The sequence below is a fragment of the Haemorhous mexicanus genome, chromosome 4 (genome assembly GCF_027477595.1).
Source record: "Haemorhous mexicanus isolate bHaeMex1 chromosome 4, bHaeMex1.pri, whole genome shotgun sequence".
NCBI lineage: Eukaryota > Metazoa > Chordata > Aves > Passeriformes > Fringillidae > Haemorhous > Haemorhous mexicanus.
Genome location: NC_082344.1, coordinates 17,309,301 through 17,333,082, shown reverse-complemented (window position 1 = coordinate 17,333,082; position 23,782 = coordinate 17,309,301). Strand labels below are relative to the sequence as shown.

The 23,782-nt window shown below is 39.9% G+C and overlaps 1 protein-coding gene across 12 annotated transcripts in view; it reads right to left on the bottom strand.

The window, feature by feature from the left end:
* Nucleotides 1–23,782, bottom strand: part of WDFY3 (WD repeat and FYVE domain containing 3) — a 159,688-nt gene that overhangs the window by 85,019 nt on the left and 50,887 nt on the right. For 9 of the 12 annotated variants that reach the window (XR_009486147.1, XM_059843938.1, XM_059843939.1 and 6 more), the window contains 5 exons: nt 19,712–19,922; nt 10,926–11,049; nt 3,125–3,234; nt 1,919–2,080; nt 712–904 (listed from right to left, as the gene is read on the bottom strand). Coding sequence is in view for 11 of the 12 variants with exons in the window: in XM_059843938.1 (XP_059699921.1) it covers nt 712–904; nt 1,919–2,080; nt 3,125–3,234; nt 10,926–11,049; nt 19,712–19,891 (769 nt within the window). In the remaining variant the exon portion in view is untranslated. Of the gene's footprint in view, nt 1–711; nt 905–1,918; nt 2,081–3,124; nt 3,235–10,925; nt 11,050–15,767; nt 15,825–19,711; nt 19,923–23,782 lie in introns of those variants that run through there. The other 3 variants (XM_059843936.1, XM_059843934.1, XM_059843937.1) reach the window with 2 other exon arrangements.

Here is a 23,782-nt window from a genome sequence, read left to right as displayed (position 1 = left end):
TGCCAGCAACAGCCAGGATCTACTTGTCTTAAAAATGGACAGGAGACAAACTGGAATTATTCTGGATGCTTCATTCATTTGGTGACTCACAGGCAGGATTAAGCCCATGAGATAACTTAATTTGGCCTTCAGCATGCACAAAATCTTCAATCATTAAAGCAAGGTGGGGAAGACGAGGGCCTGGCAGAAGAAATGCAGGCTGACTTAAGTGTCAGCAATCCAGTCCGTGAGAGACCAGGGAAAACATAAGGGCTTCAAACCCATCCAGCACAGGTATGGTTCTCAGCCAAGCAAAGAGCCTCCATGGGCCAGGCCCTAGAAACAACCATCCTTGGGGTTGGAAAGCTGGACTGGACCACAGGGGAGGAAGACAACTGCCTGCTAAGAATTAATGCATCTTCACAGCAAATATTTTTCAATACAGGCAGTTACTGAAGTTACTGAAAGCCTTTCCTTTTGGTTATCATGAACACTACACCAAAACATGAGAGGAAACTATCCTTTCAGATTAAACTGAAATGTGAATGAGACAGACTCAGCTCTCTCAGTACACAAAGGCTTAGAAATGTTATCTGTATGCAAATAAGCACATGTCCAAACTAAAAGCCTAGAAGCTTCCCTATTATTTTCATGCCTATTTCCCAAATAAGAAAACTATGAAAGAAGAGCAGGAAAAAATCCCAATAAATAGTACTAAAGAAAGACATATACCATGAATGTATTTCACTACATTGACACTAAGGCCATGACGAGATATGGTCATTAGTACTTCTCCTGCACTCTTCCTCCAAGGCAGGTTATAGGGAGGGCACCATGAGGTTATTGCACTGAATAAAAGCTGGAGATCATCCTTCTGAGCCAGTTCTTCCGCCGGGGACACAAAACTGCACAATTTTACTAGGATCTGAAATAGAAGTCATTAAACAACTAGCATTAATACCTTTATCACTGAAAATTTTGCCTAGACTTAGTAAAAGGCAAAACATTCTTCCACTAAGGAAACACATTAAAAAAGGTAATGCACCGTTTTCCCTTTGTGTGTTTCTATACTTTGAACACAAGACAAGGTTATTTGACACATGGCCATTTCAAACCCCAGTTCAGTTTAAAAAGCTTACCAGAAGACTGGAAGCATATTTGCATGGATACCAGAATATTCCACTCTTGGAGAATCTGCCAGTTGCCTAATTTGCAGGTTTAAATTCTGCACTGGGGGAGAAGCTCTGTGAGGCAAATTGTTGTATTCCCTCCTCATGCAGGAAGAAGACTATTGATGGGTTGTTGGCAGAGCAGCAACCATAACATCTTGGTCAAATTATGTTTGTCAGGAAAGGCTACAGCAAAACCGCAGACCTACCTGAATAACTGGCACCTGGTCTGAATTTCCTAATTACCAAAACCAAGACAAAATGCAGCTGTATAAGTGAAGCTACTATGTCACGCTCCCTTTTCTGCATGTTTTGAAATGTTGAATTTTTTGCATCTTATGAAGGAAAAACTCAGGCTCCCTCTCAGAAAACTGGAGAGAGGCTGTCTGCAACTGGATGGGGAGATCTGAAACCTCACTCATTCCAGTCAGTTCATTTGGGAGCACCGCTTTATTATCAAACTATTTCAATCAGTAACAGCCAAAGATAACAAGTACTAGGACCAATTAGATGAAAACGGAATAGTAGTCCATATGTTGCTCCTTTTAGATATCTGTGCAGAAGGTATTTGTCAAAGACAAAGACTAGAGGAAAAGTGGGAATTTAACCTCAACTATGCTTGCAGGAAAATCTACCTCTCTCTTAGCTATCAGTTTTTTAAGAATCAAGGAAGAGTAAAACCTGGCTCAAGTGAAAAGTTTCTAGACTTTGCTCACATGGAGTATTTACATTCCTCTTGCAAAATTCCTTGACCAATTTACCTTTCTTACCTGTACAAAGACTTTCTGTAGTAGCGCTCGGCGCTCTGCAAGAGGTAGTTCATTCTGTGCTCCTCCAACTACCTCAGGCACGTGTGGAAGGTCAAAAAACAGATACAGACATTTAACAAGTGTGGAAGGCACTGACATTGTAGTCATGCAGTCCACAGTTTTCTGAGGAAGAAGAAAACACAGTGAAAAATACCAGTTCAGCATATTATATATTCCAAACATCCATAATAATGCAGTTGATTGAAATGCTGGTTTTTCTTTCTCACACCTTTGGCAAGGTGTTGACACAGCAGTACAGATTCACCATCTATTCTTGAGTGTCTATCCAAACAGTAATTTTAAAAATAGGATGATTTCTTTACATGACAACAGCACCTCATAGCCACAGTTCAGAGCAGTCAATGTACAGGACAAAAACAAAACCTGTCAGTCTGCCAACAGAAGTTAACAATTTAATTACCAGACCTTCAGCCAAGACCTCATCAGCTATCAATTCTTTGTTGTAGGAGAAACAGGAGTGAGAGGAGGACATTTCAATTTATGCTCTCACTTGGAAAGAAGGTATAAGGAGCTGTAAGAAGCAAGGTAGTAGAAAATATGAAAGCATCAGTGGGAAGAAAAGACAAATTGGTGTGGAGGCTGGTGACATACTAAAACAGAGATAAGATGATGTGCTGAATTACAAAGGCAGATTAGAGCAGAAATAACAAACCACACAGCTGCCCAGTATACTGCCAGAGACCGATCTCTGATGGAGTACAGCATCAGAAGCAGAGGCAGGAATGATTCACTACCACCCCCATTCATCACTGCTGCTGGCCTTGCTTTTTGCAACTGCTGTGGCCCTCCTCCAGTGAGGTGTGCAAAGTCTGAGGTCTGAACTATTTAGGTTCTCTATGTGCCATGCATTACATGGGGCAATAAGCAGCAGTACGCAAGAGAAGCTTTTGGGCAGCAATAAAAGTTGCATGCATTATTCAAAAGAACATTATAAATTAAAGTCCCAAAACTACTCTTTTTTCAGGCAACTGAAAACACAAGGAGCTAAAGCATAAGTCCTGCGGCAATACAAGAGAAAGAGGATCTTAAAACAGAAAAGCAGAATATAGTTACATCTTTTGGTGAGTGTTCATGCAGTTCATTTTATTATTGCTTTTGTCTCTTAAACTCCATAATTTATCTTTGACTTTGCTGTTTCCGACTAACCTGTCCTGATGAAGCTAGTAAATTGATTGTGGTGAGCAGCATCCAACCTCTACTTGCTTCTTCACTTTGATTGACCTCCAGAAACTGGACTATGGCACGACTTGCAGCCTCTGTAGGGGTAGTAAAAAGAAAAAAAGCAGTAAGAATTCAGTCTGCTAGTCTGCAGAAGGGAACACATCCTCTCAGCAGCCCCAAGCACTGAGCATAAATTCACCTTTACAGCACAACTTAAGAAAAGGACTAGGCTTAGGCCTATGCCTTCCAGACACACATTCCAGTCTTACAAATACACTTGGCTTTGACACTGGCAAGGCTGCAAAAAGTACATTCATTGGTCATACATCCTTTGACCAGCAGATAGATTTGAGTAACCTGCAGCAACATCTTTTTGAGTAGTTGTGCTTTATCAATACACAATGTACTTTTTCCAAAGGCATGAAGTCACCATCAGTCAGTGGCCTCTGTGGAAATAGCTGAAATTTCTGAAAAAAAACTGCACCGAAACAACAATATGAAGGATAATGGGGATTTTATGGAAGGAGAAGTGTTGAAAGACAAAAGAAATAAAAAACAGGAAAAAAAAGTAACATTAAGAGTATGATCATCAATTACCATATCCCCATCCTACATTTTTTGAGAATGAAAACAGTAACAGCTTACAGATAATTCTTACGATTGAGAACCACTTCTGGATGCTATTCCATATCAGTCAGAGCCAAAGACAAATACTTGAACTAGTAAACAAGTTATCAGCCTCAATAAATAAATAAATCAAGAGAAAATGCAACCCTGTATCAATGCTGCATGAATACACTTATGTAAGAAGTCTAAAATGCCAGTTGTGATGTCTGCCCATTACCTCTAAGAGACATCTAAAAATATTTTTCATTAATAACTGTGTATCCATCATCTCCTGTGCTTTTAGTATCAACTAGGACAGAAAAAGAAGGTGAATAATATCACATAAAAAAGAAATTACAAAGGAATTACTAATGGAGGAATAAATCTGCAACTGAAGAAAAATCCTATTTTAATACTGGCTTGGTTGCTTCATCTGCTCTTAAGATTCCCCAGCATATACCTGGGAAGTTTATTTGAAAGGCAGCACATTTCATATGACCAAATACTTATCAAACTTGCAATATCAATTACAGTAAGAAGATCACTCTCTGAAGCATCTAAGCTGTGCAGATTTGGTTCATTTGTTCAATGGCTCCTCTCTCATGTTTTTGTCTGGCAGACTTCTTTTCCTTAACAGACTTTTGTACAAAATGCTGGCTTTTCCAATTCTGGTGCTAAAGCAAGGAGAGGCCCTACCACTTCCCTCCATGAGACTGAGATAAAGTTTGAGATAACAAGGTGAAAAGTAAGGCAATTTATAAAACACACACAAACAAGGACAGGTAGGAATTTCCCAGCATGATGACCTGAAACTATCAGTGCAAAGCACTGGTCAGATGGTTGGGTATATGAACAGGCCAACTTAGAAAGCACAACAGCCATGACACAGTTGCATTCCCTACACTAAAGACATAGGCAAAATGCCAGAATTCCTGACAAAAGCTGTTTTTCCTCAGTTCTGAGAGCCAAGCATGTCTAAAGCATGCACTGCTGCTACAAGTGCCCCACCAGCACAGTATAAGGAGTGACTTTGTAGGCCTATTATTTTTCTATCCTACCACAGACAGAGCTGGGCAATCAGTCTCTGCCTGCAAGAGACTGTCTGTGCACACCAAACTGGGTGTGCACAGACTCCTTTGGGCGCAGTCTCCATAGCCACCTATGGAATAAGGCTGGTTCAGTCATCTTTGAAAGTGAAACTCAGGGGTTAAGTCCATGCTTCTGAAAAAGTTGTCATGCTACTGGCATCCTGGCATAGCAGTTGAACACTATAAATAGCAGTTTCAAAACTGTCACTCTTAATTAAGCACTACCTAAAACACAGACAGCATTTTAAGTGCCGGAACACCTTCTCTTGTCATCTGCTCTGAGCAAATTTGATAGTTCTATCATTTAGGATTAACTTCTATCATCAGCACTAGTCTAAATTTATTCCTTGTACCTTTCCCCTGTTTTTGAAGAGCCCAAGTCATCACTTAATATAACATCCTCTATGTGCCCCCGTCAGATGTCCTTAGCCCTTCAACTTCTGCTGCAGAAGAAAGCCAACTCAGGAGCGGGATATGCTAACTAGTAAAAACAGCAAAAAGGCAAAGAGAAAAACCTATAAAATAATATGTAAATATACCTATTGAGACAATGGTGAAAGCATGTACATGTGAGTACGACCATGACTATGTGGTTACATGGTTAATACACAGGAGTCAGATTTTCCAGCATGGATTCAGTACATATGGGATAGAGGCTTGGTAGAATCAAACAACAATTTTTTTTTCACGTGTAAGAAGCGCACTGCATCCTGGACTTCAGAAAACCAAAAGGTAGCAAGCAGTGGGATTAGAGTAATTCAGATGGGTAGCAAAAATCTTTCCTACAAGCCCCGCAAGCAATATTGTTGCCTATAGCAATAGCACTAAGGGCAAATTTAGTACAAGAAGCTTTTAGTTAGATGATCTAGAACCATAAAGAGCATATAATAGCATAATCAGACTTCTGTAGAGCTTATTCTGGAAGGGAGTATTAGTGAAAAAAAAATCTGTGCATTTGCCAAGGGTGGGAGGGGAGGTGCAGTCAAAGGTATGGATGGGTGTGTCAGGAGGTGGTGAAGGTGAAGCTGAAGTCAGGGATCCCTTCTCTAACAGTGCCTTATAGATATCTCTGCTTCTTCTTTTGGGAAATGCCTGAAGACACAGTCAGATTACAGAATACAAATAATTCCAAATATCCAGATAGGAAGAGAGAAGCATCAACCCAAATAAAAACGTGACGGCACAAAGTCTGCCTTCCATCATCAGGAGCAGAGTCGGGCTGTCATCACACGTGGCAGATATGAAGTGGCTGATGCCTTTGCAGTGTGCAGGAATGGAGGGCTGCTCATCCAAAGATAAAACAACTCAACTGTGCCAGCTTTTAGCCTCACTAACGCAGATGATAAAAGAACACTTTCTAGGATCTCTTGGAAAGGCGCTATATTGTACTACACTTGCCTTGCATAAGATGTGGTAGAAAGCACCAAAAGCAAACAGAAAGTTGACCAAAAGTAATAAGATGATGGAGTTGTTGATCAGAACTGGCTTTTAATGAATAGCAGTTGACAGGACACTTCTTTTTCCCTTCCAGAGCAATTTCAATAAACACAAACCAGAATCACCCTGTAAAGCAAAGTCCCTCACTGAACAGGAAAAACATATATATGCAATGAAAGAAACCACAAGATGTGCAATCCCAGCAACCCAGTCTCTTCTCAGAAGAAGAAAACTTAACATACCTAAAAAAGTCTGAAAGCAGTGCCTAAGTGCACTTATTTTATTGACAAAGATCCTCCCTATCAGGAAAACTTCTGACTTCACTAAGGAGCCTGAAAGGCACCTTAGTAGCAGAAGATCCCTTCAATTATCATCTGTAATTCACCCAAATGCAAGATGCAGTTAAACAGATAATACTAACTTCTGTGGATTGAGGATAAACATAAAATGAGCTCTGCTGATGTGACAAAGATTATCTAAAGAAAAAAACAAACAAAAAAAACCATTAGAGTTTGAAGATTAATGAATCTTTAAGAAGAATAAAGGTAGGCATTCTCAAAGGCCAAATACCAACCACTGATGTGGTTTTCTGCAATGATGATGAATGTTTATCAACTCGATCTCCCAAAACGGTTTCATGATGAGATAATGATAGTCTTTCAGCAGATCTGCTAAAAAAAATGCCTGAGGAGGTTAAAAGCATTTTCAGTGGTGAAACAGTTTGAGTAAATCTGTGAAATTAAGAGGAAAAGAAAGAAACTGGGGGTAGAACCCCTCCCCTCACAAAAAAAACACAAAATAAAAAAAAAAAACCCAAAAAAACCCACACCAAAAAAAAAAAAAAAACCAAAAGGAAACAAACCAAGAAAAAACTCCCTAAAAACTAAAAAGAAGTGTGGGAAAAAAATTCAAACTGAAAGCAAACCAACTTGCCCCTCCTTCCCCCCAAAAAATAACCCTTTAAAAAAGACAAAACCACTACAACGGTCAGACAGCATAAACAACAACTGAAAGTGCTGGAGGTAGGAAGGATTAACTGAACAGCCTAGTGTAAAATCAATTTAGCATTCAATAGTAAATACTATAACAAAGACAAAAAAATGTTGTAAATATGACATTAAAAACTGGCTGAAATTAATAGTGACACACCTTAACTGAACTTAGAAGGTGCAGAAAGCAGTGATGTACAATAGCTATCCTAATAAAATCACCAAAAAACCAAACAAACTTTTGAAACTGTCTTTGAAAGGAGGCTGAAAAGTTCCAGACCCGTGATGTACTACTTTGCTTTCTCACTGTTCAGTTTTCTACCCTTCTTCAGTTTCACCTGTCCTCGTAACCACTTATTCATATTCTGTCTACAGCATGGCTTTCCAGGTAGCAGGACTGCCCATCACTTAGGAAATCATTCTGAATCACCCTGGGATAAATGCTAATGCATTAAATAATGGCCCTGACTGGATGTCATTTGGTGTGCTCAAGATGCAGACAATGGAGAGAATTGAGTTAGAAACTCATTTTAGTAAAAATGGAATAATCGCTACCACAAATAATAAACCAATAACCACCAAATCACAGGTTTGCACACCCTCAACTGATGAAGTATGAGAAGCTGTTTAGAGTGAAAGAGAGGTGTTGGTTAGAGCCTGGTGCTACTAACACCAGGTTATGGGTAAAGGTTGTGGGTACAGTTCACATAGGGGCCACTGACCTAAGAGTTGGACTCGATCTTCGCGGCTCCCTTCCAACTCAGAATATTCTCCAATTCTTTCCCTAGCAACTTTAGTTTAAAGACATGCTGTTGGAATATCTGCAAAATCACAGAACCACCAACTTCACCCAGAGTATGTCTTCAGAAAAACACATTAAATGAAAGTGTGCTTCCTCTCCAGCCAAAGCAGCCATTTAGTAGCCACATTGGTTCTACCAAGTTTCAGCTGTGCCTGTCTCTTTTTTCAGAAGTCTTTTTCAGCTCTGAGCCAGATGCACTTGCTCCCAAAAGAAAAGTTCATCTCAGAACTGAGACTATATTAGAAATAGATGTTTGAACATCTATTTTACATAGTACTACCACAACATTTTGATAAATTCAGACATAAAATTGGACTTATTTGTGACAAATGTGGCAGCTAAAAATCTCAAGTATATAGAGCTATCTCACCACGACCCCACCATATTCTAAACAGATTAGACAGTCCATGGCAAGGGAAACTATTCACTAATCCTCATAAACAGTTACTGCTGTCACCAGAAAATCATCCCTGTTGTAAAGCAAAGACTGAAACCTGCAAGATAATTTAACTCAGATGTAGCTGCTTAATTTTTCTTACTATCCCTACCAGAGAAATAAAGCAGTTGAAATGTAGCTGAACACAACTACAATGGCAATGTTCAGAGACCACTTAAGACAGGGTGCTGGCACAGTTACTACTGAATCACAAAACACTGTTCTGAGAAAACTACTACAGTCTGCCAAGAATAACTGAGATATGCCTCCACCATGGCAGGCATTACTCACATAGCTATTAGCATAAATATTCAAAGGCCTGATGAAAATAATTGCCCCGTGTTCCATTATCAGATGGAGTAGGGAGAAAAAAAAAAAAAGAAAAAGCAAAGGAAAAAAACCAACCAACCAAAAAAAAACCCCAACCAAACAACCACCCCAAAAAAACCCCCAAAACCTCAAACAACCACAACACACTGACAGGCAAGATTTAACCATAACACATTCCCCATTGTAAAATACTGCCAACACATTTATAGAAATCAAGTTCTTGTAAAATTTCTTCCCCATCATTAAGTATCAAAAGTTGACTTTTGATTGTATGGAAAGCTTGTCTCTAACACAGGCTCAGCTATTTTGTTGACTTACATGGAGCACTTCACACTATCAGGAATTTGCACTTGTATATTACCAGAGACATTTCCTGCATGTTGCTGCTACTGAAGTTTTTTACTTTTAAAAAAACATGTTAGGAGATATAATTACCTGTCAGCAACTATTAAGACATGTTATATCTTTGTGCTTGAGATACAAAAAGAATGGAAGTTCTAAAAAAAATTATGCAAGAGTCTTCACAATCCACAGACACAGTATGAGGTCTTTAACATAAAACATATTCTAAAAAGCCAATAATTTCTATTTTTTTAAAATCAGCATCACAGGAAGTGTGTATCTAGCTCTAATCACTTTAACACAGAAGTCTACAAACTGAGTTTTAACAGCATGTTAATTGGTTATTTCTGAAGAGAAAACTGCAACTCACTGGTCCCACCGAGAGAGTCACAATCCAACTGCACAACATGGACCCATGAGGCTTTCTTGAGGTCTAAAAAAGGTATACTGACCAGAGTAACAGCAATCCTGATAACACAGGAAAAATGACTGCTTTCTGTTTTAACAGAAACATTGGTATTCATTACAGTCAAGCTTAGAAGAGCACCAAACTGTCCTTTTAGTCATTGTGGTCAAGTTTCCAAGTGGGGTGGAAAACATGAAAAATACCCCAAACCACCACCATCAACAAAAATGTAACTCTGACTTGTAAGGTTTTAAGAAGTGGATTATCTCAGAGCAAATAAGCAGAGATATGGCTTGGCTGAAGTAACACACAAAAATGGTTATTCTGCACAGAATCTAACTGACTAGCAGGCGTAACAGATGTTCCCTGGGAAAAAAGGTCAAGTGAACACCTCCGTTCTGCCAGCATGGTTGTTGGACACTTATTTCCCCCTAATACTCAAAGAAAAGACATTTTGCACCTGTTTACCCACAGAGAGCAGGTTTTATCTATGATATCTGTTTAGCCATCTGGAATGTTTCACTGCTTCACTGTTAGTCACTCAACTTAAAATGGAAATATATTGTAATTGGCACAGTTTGTGACTCCTGACTTCCTGCACAATAATTTTCAGAGCCTTTTCCAGTCCTCATTTACCACCAAACCCAAACTGAGAACACAGCATAGATCTTAAAATTATCTAATAGGCAAAGACTTGATACTTCTTGGAAGCACTCCTCTTCAGGAAAGGAAGTCTAAGAGAAAGCTAATGAAACTGCCTTCTTGGTGCACTGTCCTCAGTTACGCAACTGCCAATACAACATCAGATTCTGATACATTCAGGGGTTAACAGAACCAAATCTCAGCCTGACATTTAATAATTAGAGGAGTCCACTGACATTTTTCTAGGGGTGCCATTGTTGGTCTGAATGTGAGACTTGCTGTATTTTCACATCTTACTAGCTTCCTGGCCAGCAGCTAATTTAAGATGCATAGTATTGGAATGTTAACATATCCAAGTGACACAACACACCACCAACAGGCACCTCAGGCAAGATACAGCAGCTCTTCACATGCATGTTCTTGGCCTCCTTCTCTCAGTAGGTCATGGAACTCAGTTCACACCTCTCTCTCTCATCTGTTGAAATTTTGTGGAAATCAGCTTTCTCTGTAACCCAGGGAGGAAACCTCTAACCTCTTCCTCCTCTCTCCCTCAGTACAAAGGAACAAAAGACTACACATTTTCATTGCTAAAAATTCATTTTCTGAGCCTGCACATTTGCTGTGAATGGCAGCTCTTAGTATTCTGACTGATCTGAAAATCACGATGCACAGATTTGAGCAAGGCCACCCTTGTGCCCCATGCAATACCTGTGGACTTATTTGATGCTCTCCGTCGAATTTCAGTCACCATCAATCGTGACACTTGAGTAGTAAACTGCAGGAGGTCAGAAAATTTCTCTGTCATTGTACTTGGAGGAGCATTTCCAAACACCTAAACCAAGAGAAAAATGCATTAAAATAATTCTGTTTACAAGGATCACTACCATGTTCCTTTGTGAAGAAGTATTCCTATGGAGATTACAAATTTTTCTTTACATCCCGCAGCATTCATCACTGCACTGGTTTGCACAGTGCATGCTCTAAGATATGTTCAGGGTTGGAACTCAGACCTCATTCAAGGAGGTAAAATCTGATGAATGGAGGGGAAAAGAGAGTTGAAAATTTTCTTGCAAGATGAAAACCCTGCAGAACCCCAAAAGACTGAGATTACACTTAATGGGGTACCAGAACAAATTCTCCAACAAGACTTCTGTTTTTAAGATGAACTCCTTTACTAACTACTACTTCTTTACTATCTACTAAATATAATGACATGTATAAAGTGTTTTAAAAGGACTAAGAATTAGAACTGCCCTGTTATGTCCTTCTTCAATAAACTGACAATACCAGTAAGTCTCCCATGTTGCTGATATCCCAAGGACTTACTCTCCTCTTTTGAGATCCCCCTGAACACAACAGCAGGCTTTTTCTTTTTAATTGTCACTTAATTCTAGTAACTTATTCTTCATTATTAAGCATTGATTTTGTTATTAAATAATGTATTAGATCACATATAACAGGGGAAAATGTGTTAACTCTGTGGTATTACACTAAGCTGTGGAACACAATCTCAAAATGGATTAACTAGTTGCTGCAGTAATTTACTCTTCATTCAAGACTGCACAAAAATCTGAGTCTTTATTCACATTTCCAATGTAAAACTTGCACTAAAACGGTCACAATAAACCCATGATATTCATTATCAAACAAAGCACACGATCCCAGTTATGGTATCATCACTTGTGTTAGTGCTGAAGAAACAGAATAGCCTGCTCAACATCTGAACAGTCTCTGCATGTTTAAATTTTTTTCCCTTATAGATATTTATGTAACCTTCAGTAGTGTCCCTGATGAGCATAAAAGATGACAGTATTTTTCAACCAAAACCTAAGTTTAACAGGTTACACTGGCCTCCCAGAAGGAGGATGTGTTGATTTGGACTCAACAGTTGATTTGGAGTACAGTTGATTTGGACTCAACAACTGCTTCACCCTTGTCTCCTTTCTCTGGGTGACCCAGCTATCCTATTACAGCTAAACTGCTGACATACTTGGCTGAGGTCATTCTCAAGTCCAGGGACATCTAGTGAAATCCATTATTACAGCCAACAAGGATGCAAGGTAATTGTGGTGCCAGCTAACCTTGGAACCCCTAAGTCACTGAAGGAGACTTAAAAGGCAAAAGGAAAGAATAACCTTTGTCAAAGTTTGACTTCATACCTCCCTTAGTATCTGCTGCTCCGGCACATCACAAAACAGCCAAAAATATTTCTCCTGTCTACTTGCATTGCAAAGTCATGATGAAATGGAGCCAGAAATACAACATTGAAATAGAACACTCGGTTTCCTCAAAATAAAAGTAATTTTCACCAAAGGCATAAGTATTTCTCATAGTGGAAAGATCAACCACCATTATCATTAAAGCAAGCAAATGGGAGACCAGACATTACAGGCAGACAACTGTTTTCTGCACACCAAGAAAAACACCTCTCATTTGAATTACAGACTACACAACATGCCTAGCCAAGTTTCCCTAAATATTTCACAAGACCTCCTTCTGCAGTTGTCTGAATCAGCTCCCAATTCATCCAAGAGCCCGTAACTTCCACAAAGCTGTAAGAAGGGAAGAGGGCCTTGAGGTTTGCACGCTTACATGCCATAAGCAAGATTATCTAGACCAGAATGCACATTAGCATCTTGTCGTCACTAATTGTTTAAAGCTCCTTCATCCAGACAAAGTGAAGAGGAAAAACTATTGGCCCTGTTACCTGTCCTGAGCTTGCTCAGATTTGTCAGTAGTTACCAGGAAATGCAGAGAACTCAAAGTTATGGTAAAAGGTTAACCGAGGTCAAGCGGATTTGAATTAGCTGCCCCATAGCCAAGTTTGCACTATGTAGTATAAGCATCTCCATTGGATATTTATATACCCTTAGACTAAAAGTGGTAAAAACCAAGAACAGGATGTTACACATTTTAGCAGTAAATCGTCTTTTTAATATGGAAATGCAAGGCTCTTTCAAGATAATGTAACAATGTACCACTTATTCAAAAGCAGCGTCTTCATCATTCTATCCACTTTTCTCACATACTGCACAAGCATTACCACCACATTGGTAGAGCAGTGCTTCCACAAACTCACTGAACTCTAAAAGGAGCCTTTTGAGTACTCTTCCACGGGGCCAATCTTTTCTTAATTATGCACCAATTTAGCTTTTCATTACTATGTGATTCATCATTTCATAAGCCTCCCTGAACAATGAAGAAAAAGAAGTGGTCTGTAAACCCACTTGTTACCAGAACTAGCAAGATGGTTTTATCCAGAGCAGATTTGAGACATGCTCTATCTACAAAGCAAACTTAAGAATGCTTTAGCTCTGCTGAATTCACTGATTAGTAATCCTCAAAATAAAAAAATAAAAAGGAAATGAAGCTGAAACCCCAAAACTTGAGATACCTCTAATGAAAGGAAAAAATTCAAACCCATGGCTAAGCAAGAAAGTCTCTCCTGGGTATTTAACCGGGTGCCAGCTAATGGCCACTTGGACGCCTCTGGGAAGCAGAGTTACCTTCTTCACTCTAGATCTCCTCACTCAGCAAAAATAATGCTTCTCCCAGGACTCCTTGCTGCATTTTGTGTGCACACACACACAGATTGCAGCCAAACACATGCAGCTCCCACTTCCAACAGCTCACCACTCAGGTATAGGAGACATTCTGGACTACACATATAGGCAGGCACAGAAGTTTTGATCTGAACTTCACAATTTGTTTGAGTTTCTCCTCCTAACAAAAACATCTCAATCTTGTAACGGAAAATGCTTTTATAATACACCATCATAATCTTTGCTTAAGGCAGTAACAGGAAAAGTACTCACACTTCGAAATCTTCGACAGAATAAAGATAACCATGGAAAGTAACTGATGGATGGATTCAGAGTCTGAATTTGATCAAAGTTATTAACTGATCACTTAAAACTTCTGCAGCTAAGGATTAAGTTTGAGAAACAAGAAAAATTTTAGAAAGGAACTTCTAATAATGTTTTAGTGTTTCCTGACAGCAAAAGTGTCCCTTCTCAGAGAAAAGCTGTGTCAGAATTTTAGAGTGAAGCAAGATTTACCATATCTGCCACTGAAAATCTCTTCCAACACTCTTTAGAAAATGAGATTTTTTTTTCCTTGTACTATTTTTTATTCCAGTCACAGCGTTACTAAGCTAGCAGGATTGTTCCGAAACAACCTGTACCAACCAGAGTTGACACTCCAGAAGACATAAAACTAGATAAGCTGAGGAAGCCCCAGCAGACTCTGTATGTGAACATCAAAAGAAGAAGGTGGCATTAACCAGAAATCTAAAGAGGTAAACTGCAAAAGTAGAAATAGATGGCATCACAACTGCTCAGCCTCTTGAATACAGGAAAAGAAGAATGCCTTTACATGAAATGCAGGGAAAAAAAAATCCCCCTATAACAGAGATAGGATGAGATCTGACTGATCAAGAAAAATCAGTTTTGTTTGGGTTACATTATCCCAGTTCACTGATGACTGATAATAGTTATCAAGGTCTGCAAGAAAGTGAAAGAGCAGAAACAACACCTGCTTTCCTCAAGCTATGATCCAGATTTTAGAGACTGAAAACTGAAGTGACAACATCTGGCAAAAGCCTGTATTTGTGGCACGAAGGACAGCCCCAAGAAGCTCACAAGCTCAAAGTAGGTAGAGCTTGAGGACAGAAATGTTAAAACTAAACAAGGAAACTGAGGGGGAGAAAAATGAGGAAAGAGGAAGAAAACAGCCAGAAGTAGGACTGATAAACAAATGTGTAAGAATGTGCCCTCAGCACCAAGTTCACTTCAGTAAAGAAGGGTACAAAAGAGTCCCTAGGACTCAGAGAAAAGAGCCCAGAAACAAAACTATATAGATTCTGAAAAAGAATAGAGACATGGGGAACCTGGGAAAGGAAAAGCTACTACAAAAAAGGGCAAAACTGAGGAAAAGAGTAGCCAAGACGTATTCATACAAATAGAAACCATGGAAACCAACAATCTGTTCACGAATATAAATGGTACCTGAGATTACTTTGACAAGATTTTCATGAAGTAAAAAGAAAACTTGGGGCTACTGATTTGGTTTTCAGAATGCTTCAGCATATGAGCTGAATGAAGGACAGTTAGAACATATGGTGCAGAGACATGAAGTAACTTCAACTGGGTTTCAGTAGAGTGCAGAGGAGAAGCTAAGAGTTAGGACAAAGCCAGCAAGTGTTGTAAAGGGAGGGGGGGAATGTGTATTAAGGAAAAAAAAGAGAAAATGAAGAAACAATGGAGAAATTAAAACTTAGATTTTTGTTTTCACCTCAGAAGTCTAATCGAAGTCTTTCCTTAGACTGCTATACACGCATTGATACACTCTAGTTTTACTTAAACCCAGTAATATCACCTCTGTAATTTCTATTGATATAATGCTTCTGTCAGTAGTTACCACAAAGGCTAAGAAAAAATTCTTCTCCACCTGCACATCAGAGTTAAGTGCTGAAGAAGCTCAAGCGGGGGCATTCTATTTTCCAGAAGCATCAGCCTCATGCAACCACCAGAGGGAGATTTCTAAGCATACCTGCATCAAAATAACCTCCACGGGCTCAAGGCAAGATTAGGACTCTACTGCGCTAATCTGCAAAAACAAATCAAGAAAGTCCATAACTAAAAGGCATATAATCTAAGAAGATAAATTAAAGAGGAGGCATATAAACTGAGCTTACTTCTCCCAAACTCACACAACAGGCTACCAGCAGAAATATGACCTAGGGCACCAGAATGGCATTCAAATGATCCATCCACTAAAGCACACTACCTAGTAGACTGAAAATCCTAGTAAAACTATGTCTTGACTAGGATTAATTTTTCTACACAGCACTGTTGTAGTTTAACATCAACAGGCAGCTAAGCATCACACCGGCCCATGGCTCTCAGGTGGAATAGGGCAGAGAAACAGCAAGGTAAAAGGTAGAAAACTCAGGAGTTGAGATAAAGACAGTTTAACAGGGAAAGAAAAAGCCACACAAGCAAGCAAAGCAAAACAAGGAATTCATTCACTGCTTTCCATGGGCCCCTCCAGCTCCCTCTCCTTCTTGTCGCTGTTTTATGCTGAGCCTGACATCATATGTGGGGGATATCCACTGGGTCGGATGGGGTCACTGAGTCTCCTCCCAGGTCAATTTGCACTCTCAGCCTCTTCACTGGTGGAGTGGGGTGAGGAGCAGAAAGGCCTTGCCTCTGAGAAAGCACTGCTCAGCAATAACTAAAATATCCCCATACTGTCAGCATTATTTCCAGCACAAATCCAAAACACAGCCCACACTAGCTACTATAAAGAAAATTAACTCTATCCCAGCAAAACCAGCACAAGCATGCAAGCAGCTCACTGTCTAACACCTTTATAAGCCATACTTTCAACAAAACATCCTTTTAGTTTTTGGATTATTCCAGTTCTCTGAGCTAGCATATACATGCACAAATGTATCACCCAAGAAGTAAAGAGTAAGAGCACACAATGGGGAAAAAACCAGAAAGCTAGATGTGTACCTACTGGTCTTTCACGACCCCAAAAACTACCATCAAAATTATTACTCACAATAACCTGGTGGGGTAACTGACTGATACAAGACATCAGGAGGATTTAGTTCCTCTTAATTCCAGTGACAGTTGCCAGAGTTCTACTTCAAAAATCTCAGTGCCTAAGTGAGGGGAGATAGAATGTAAGAAAATAAAGATAAAATAAAGATAGTGCAGAAGGTAGTCTCACCCCTGAGGAGTTGCAGCTGTACTAATCACCAAAGATTAGGAACAGGCCTGCCCTTAACAGGCCACAATTGTGTCCAGTGAGGATGAGTGCTGTAAAAGAGTGGGTTAGCTGGTTGAGAAGAGAGTTGGAATTTGCTTGCCGTGCTGTGAGGAAGAGGGAGTCAGTGCTATAAGGAGCTACTCATGAGAAATCACTGAGAAGGTATAGGAACTTTCCAATAAGATGAGAGCAGTTGATGACCCTGATGTGACTCTGACATGGTCTCATGGTCATCTGGGTAGAGAACTGTAGAGAGAGCAATAAGGAGATGATCCTGTGGTGTCTTGCGAAAAAGGACTTAAATATTAATCAATGTGATCCCAAGGTAATGCAGAAAGATGACGGCAGACCTAAGAGCAATAAGATGGTGGAGCTTAGGAGCTGAGCAGGCGGACCAAGAGCCTGGGAGCCTAAAAATCCAGATGATTTATAGCCAGGCAGACCGGAGCCTGAAAGAAGTGCAGGCAGACCTCAGAGCCTAGAAGTCTGGACAACGTATGAGACAGCACTCCCAAGAAGAAGGGTGCTGGATATGAGGGGTAGATGCTACACACTTTACTCATTTAGCACGTTGGAGCCAGCCCTGCACCCCTGTGCCAAGGTACGGCTGCAGTCCGGCGGGGACCCAGGACGGTGCCGGGTTCCCTCAGAATGGCAGTGTGTGCAGCAGGACACAAGCTGCGTGATACAAGTGGCAAATGGCATGGCCACAGCAGCAGCTGGTGCGTCAGCAATAGCATGGCCCCCAAGGAGTATGGAGGGAGGTTTGCTAAGTTGCTGTTACATGAGCACTGGAATAAAAGCAACACGGACCTCTGAGAGGCAGAGTCAGAGCTGCACAGACAACATGTAAGAGAAGCCTTCTAAAATTGTATAGTGGCCATCTCCACAGTAACCTGATGTGATTTGGGATTGGGCTGTAGGGTGAGGTGCAGTCGGAGATGGAGCAAAGCACTGAGAGCAGCAGAGTATGCTGGTCTGGACCTGACAGATTTCGACACCTGGAGTACAGGTGAGCCGCTGGGGACGCAATGGGAAATAACACATCAGGTGGAGAACAGTTTGTTTCATCTACATGGAAAACAAAGCAGGGCAAGAGAGGCTTGCAGTGGCCAACTAATACAACAAAAAACTGTAAAAGGAAGAAGAGACTTATTAAAGCAGCAGTTGGAGCTGAAGACAGAGTAGCTCTACCACTCAGTATGGTGTATTTGTTTGCTGATGAAACGTGCATTTTGTTTGTGAATTGCAACTATTAATCTTTGATTAGGCGTAAGTGTAAAAGTTTATATTCCATAAGCATAAGTATGCTCGACAGATACTAGATCAATGTTGTTCAAGTCATATAGCTATTGATAAAATTGTGTAACTGTTGATTTGCTACTATCCTATTATATAGCCTTTACCTTGTTCTTGTGAGTTGCCTTATAAAGTTGTACAACTATTTATATTTTCAATATCCTAGAAGTGTAAGTATAAGAGTTTCTGATAATATGTAATGTAAGTTTGTGTAATGAATCAAGGTCAGGGCACAGACACATTCCAAAGTTAAATAGAAATTATACAAAAAGTGTTTGTACTGGGTTTACTATCTTTTGCAAAGGGCCCTGCAAAAGATCGTAAACAGAACATTAGTTTATGAAAAGCCTTAGGATGATGTTCTAGACTGTGAAAAGGAAAAATAAATCAGAACTTAGAAACGTATGTTCTTACTGTGACGTGTTGTCTGAACATTTGTATACCATTAGTCCTAAGTGAGATGTGTGAATATGTTATAATATCAATTTACTCAAATATATCTTTCCAGAGATGCTGCAACTTTGTAATTAAAGGAAAAGGGGGAATTATGGGGGGATAGAATGTAAGAAAATACTGCAGAAGGTAATCACACCCCTGAGGAGTTGCAGCTGTACTAATCACCAAAGATTAGGAACAGGCCACAGCTATGTCCAATGAGGATGAGTGCTATAAAAGAGTGGGTTAGCTAGTTGAGAAGAGAGTAGGAGTTTAGCTGTGCTGTGAGGAAGAAGGTATCAGTGCTGCAAGGAGCTGCCCATGAGAAATCACCAAGAAGGCATGGGAGCTTTGCAATAAGATGACAGCACCTAAGTACAAGGGAATAGTGAAATACGAATGCCACAGTAAAAGTGGCTATTATACATTCCCCACAGATTGCTTGGTCAAAATCTCCCTTGTCCATGAAGGGAGATTCAGACTCAATACATAGAAAATGGCCTATAAGGGTGATAAGAACACATGAGAAATAAAAATTGTTCAGCTCATGTAGCCTAGAAAAAACAAGTTGACAGGACATATTATGATTGCTACCTCTAAATATGCATCAGTACAATAAATGCAAAGAAGGGAGAAGAGCTATTTAGACTCAAGGACGGTGCTGCCACACAAAAAAAAGTGGGTATAAACTTGCTTGCGAAGTTTATGTTGGAAATCAGATGACTGTAATAGCAGATAGCACTGCAGAAAAGCTGTCAGTCTACATGCATCTGTGGATTGCACTTGAGGAAAAAGTGATAAGAAAAGGAAATCTCCAAAGGTAAGTTCATCCCCTAACACAACTGTGTTGAGGATAAGGGGAAAATTGAAAGGATGCCAATAGGAGAAAACCTGTTGTGCTAGAACCAAAAGGTCTTGGGAATACAAAATACGAGCAAACAATTCAAATAAAGAAAACATTTCTTGCAAATTGCCTGGCTTACCCTGTTGAACACAGGTAACATCATGTAAAGTTTTTCTTCCTGCTCTTTCTGGGTCATGTGCCGTGGAGGATGACAGAGCTCCGTGAAGAGGCGCCGCAGATGCATTAGGCCCAGTGCATTGTCCTGGGGGCTGCATTCTTCCTGCCGGGGCCGGCCCATGATCCTCTTCACCATATTCATCTTGGCTGACTTCTGGAAGCTCCCTTGTATCCTGCTCAGAAAGAAAAAGGAACTTGCTGAGTACAGGAGACTGAGGCATTATTCCACCAAAGCCTTCAAATACATAGCACCCTCCCTCACAGCAAGTACCACACTGGAGTTAAGAGCGTTAGCTAATTTTCCACGCTAGGCATTGATTAGGAGAATTTAAAGCCAACAACTTGCAAGTGCAAAACACCTGATATTCTCCAGCAGAAAGCATGGCTGGCCAGGCTTTGAACACTGCAAAATGCTTTGGTACTTTTTATTGGATGAGTTTTACGATCCTTTGGTGCACATCCCACAGCATTTACAACAGTATTATCTACACAATGCAAAATATTCTCAAATTAATTCTAGAATAAAACCAGTACTTTAAAATCTAATCACACGAGACCTTCCAACTCTCTCAGACATTCGCTTTATCACACAGAGACAAGCATAGATTTTTTTTTTCTGACTTCACTGTGGCAGAGAGACAAAACTATCCAGTGGAGTTATTGCTCATCTTACCCCTCAGCTACTGGCTCTGAAGAATAACACCTCAGTCTTCAAAACAACATGGACCAAGTCTTCCAGCTGTACAACTGAAGTCTATCAGGCAGGACCTTCTATGAGGGGTGTGAGGGCCAGAACAGATAAATCCCTAAACAGCTGTAACCAATCGGACACTGCAGCAAAAGGCACTAATCTCACAACCACGGTCATGTTAGGGAAGGATTAAGAGGAATACATGGAAAACAGTTTCTGCTCCATATATAAAGACCACCAACAATGAAGTACTCCACAGAATTGCAATGCCTACATCTCACTGCTTAAATGTAGCTGAAAAATCAAAGGTCAGTAAAAGCTGTAAAAATTATTCAAGAGTAGAAAACGCCAACAAGAAGCTTAAAGAAATTAATTATTTAAATTGTCAAAAAGAGAGGTTACCATGAAGGGTCAATAAATAAAAGGAGAAGTAGTGCTTCCAAAGGTGCTGTAATTAGAGTAACAAAGGGAAAGTAGACATTATTGAAGAACTCCAACCCAAAGATTAAGTTGTGATGAAAGACTGTAGCTGGATGCTAAAGCCAGGAAAATAACATCAATAACAAACTGGAACAATGCTTGTAAAAGTGAAGGCAATTAACTACCATTAAGAAACATTATTAAAAAAAAAATCTTCTCTCCCTAACCCTATCTCTTTCTCTAAGAAAGAGATACCTTTTTGGAACATGTTCATGAAATGCATTCATAAAGTATTTTACTAAAACATAGTAAAATATTAGGAACTAAAGCTAATGAACATTTTAGTACCATTATTTTTATAAACCACAAAATGAGAAGTCATCAAGAAAGATAAGTTACAAGCCAGCAACTTTAAGTCCATACTGGAAATGTGCACTGGCTTTTCACAACTGGGGAAAAATTAGATAGAATTGAATGTTGTCTTTTAGAATATAATCCCGAAAAAATAACACAGGCAAGACTTCAAATCAGTATTAATCACACAGCTAAAAATAAAACACAGTTTCCTTCAGAAACCCATAGCTTTTCCAAAACTCCTCAGTTTGAGGATGCTTCTCTTGCTGTAACAGGTAAAATAACGGAATACTACATCTGAGCTCAAAAACCCAAACCTTCACTGTCTAAGCAGCAGGAAAAAAGTCTGCTTCTTCTTTTTAATAAAATCTTTAAAAGACAATATTTTAAATTTCTTTTTATGAGTCACAAAATGCTGAGAACTTATATACCCAGCCAAAATTCATACTGTCATCAAGTCCATGACTGCTGTGGATTTTTGCTCCTGTGGCAAATTTTTCTTTTAAATTCTATTGCTTTACTCAGCCTAAGCACTCACCTAAAATAGAAATTTACACTGGTTCAGCCACACACTTGTAATTATAGATCTGATAAGTTTTGTATAGTCAGAGAAGTCCAAAGAAATGTTACACACTATTTTCCCAGTGTAAAGGAGCCTACTGCAATGGCATTTTGCAGCTTTGGTCTATTTAACTCCACCATGGCAGTTAACTCCAAGGGATGACAAATGCAGAGAACAATTACAATAGTCCTCACTTCCTCAACTCAGACATTCCCCACTACAGAGAGAGGAGGAGAGGATGTAATCCCAATTAAGTACCTCCTTTTTTTTTTTTTTTTTTTTTCCAGAAGTAACCATACTACTTCTGGAATTATTCCAGAGTTGTCTTCTACTGTGTTTCTCTCTTATTAGAAAAAATGCTAGCATGGGCTCCAGGCAATCTGAACTATATTGTACATAAAAGCTGAAAGAATTTCTGTGATTTATTTCTGCCTGTCCAAATCCAGTGGTATTTTCTCTGATTATCACGGAACAGATTATCTATGGGAAGAGAGCTGTCGGCACTGGGACCTCCAGCATTAGGCCCAAATCTTAGACGTGTGAAAGTGAACAGTGAAAGAGCAGTATTGTATTGCTATTTTGTCCTCTACAAATATTTTGAATGATCTTTTCTTTGTTTAGAATTAGGCCTGCAGAAGAGAAAGCAGTATACCTAAACCTTTTACTATAAACAAAAAGTATCTAGAAAAAAGGATGTTCCTATTCTAAGTGAAAGTATCTGCACAATCATCAGTCAGTTGCAACCATTACATGTGACTGGAATTCAGCACTAAGACCTGGCAGACCAATTAATGTCAAAAATGAAAAGATTCCAGTATTTTCAGTAACAGCCACTTCACCTGCTCACAACTGCTTGTTTACAGCACGTGACAATCAAGCACTCTGCACAGTAATTAATACAAGCAAACTCAAAGGTTAGGGAACACCGGTCTTGTAGATGATTGTAGAGCTTGAATTTGGCCTGGCTCTGCACATGCATTGCAGTAGAGTCTTAAATTGCTCACTCACTTCCTACAGTCCCCAGAGAGCCTCCTGCCTCTCTCAGCAGATGCTTCATGAGCAGCTGGTTGGCATTTTATTACTTCATCCCTCTGACCATGATGCTACACCTTGGTTCCTACAACCTGGACTGAAAGGCTATGCTGCACACCCAACAGTGCATTTCCTCAGGGATCAGAATGCGTCACAACTAATAAACCAACTTCTTTTCACAGATATGCCCCACAGCACAGGCACTGCAACAGCCTCAATAGCCACACCATGAACACACATCCTCCCTTATGCTAAAACTGATGATGTCTAATAATATGGTATCTATTTGAAGATGCTTTGGAGAGCAGCTGATCCTTCAATCTTGCAATGCTTGAATCTTTCTGCTTGCTTGCATTGTGTCCCTTAGAGACCAGCTGATGTCCTTCTCCTCTCAGCTTGTGATCTCAGAGCTAAACACCCAGTACACCCAGATGCAATTAGAGGGCAGCTCCAAAAACCTCAAGAGGAGTTTTGTGAAAGTGGCAAGGACTGAGTGGCTCCTGTGCTGAGGACCTGTCCTCAGCACAGGAGCCTCTTCCCTGCCTCACGTTCCCTCTTCTGGCATGTACATCCCACTGCTGCCCCATATTCTTTACTACACAGCCCTGATGAGTTTCTTCCCCCAGCAGGTCCAAGCAGGCACACTGTTCATATGGAACCTGTGAGCTGGACATTCCAGCTGTTGGGTTTGGCTTTTTTAAACTGAGGAAGAAGTTATCCTGAAAAAGCAAACTAAGCAAGTGGAAGTTCTATGATGCAGCCCCACTGCGACAGGCATGTAGTTTATCATGAGAGCTGAAGCATTTCAGCCTATTGTACCCAACTTCTGCTACTAGAGCTGAAAACGTGGATTACTGGCAGTTGCAGAGCATCATGTTCTGTATGGACCGAGACTAAAATAAGACACTTGATGAGTTGATTACAAACATGCACAATAAAACCACTGCTCTTGTAATAAACATTACCATTTTCTC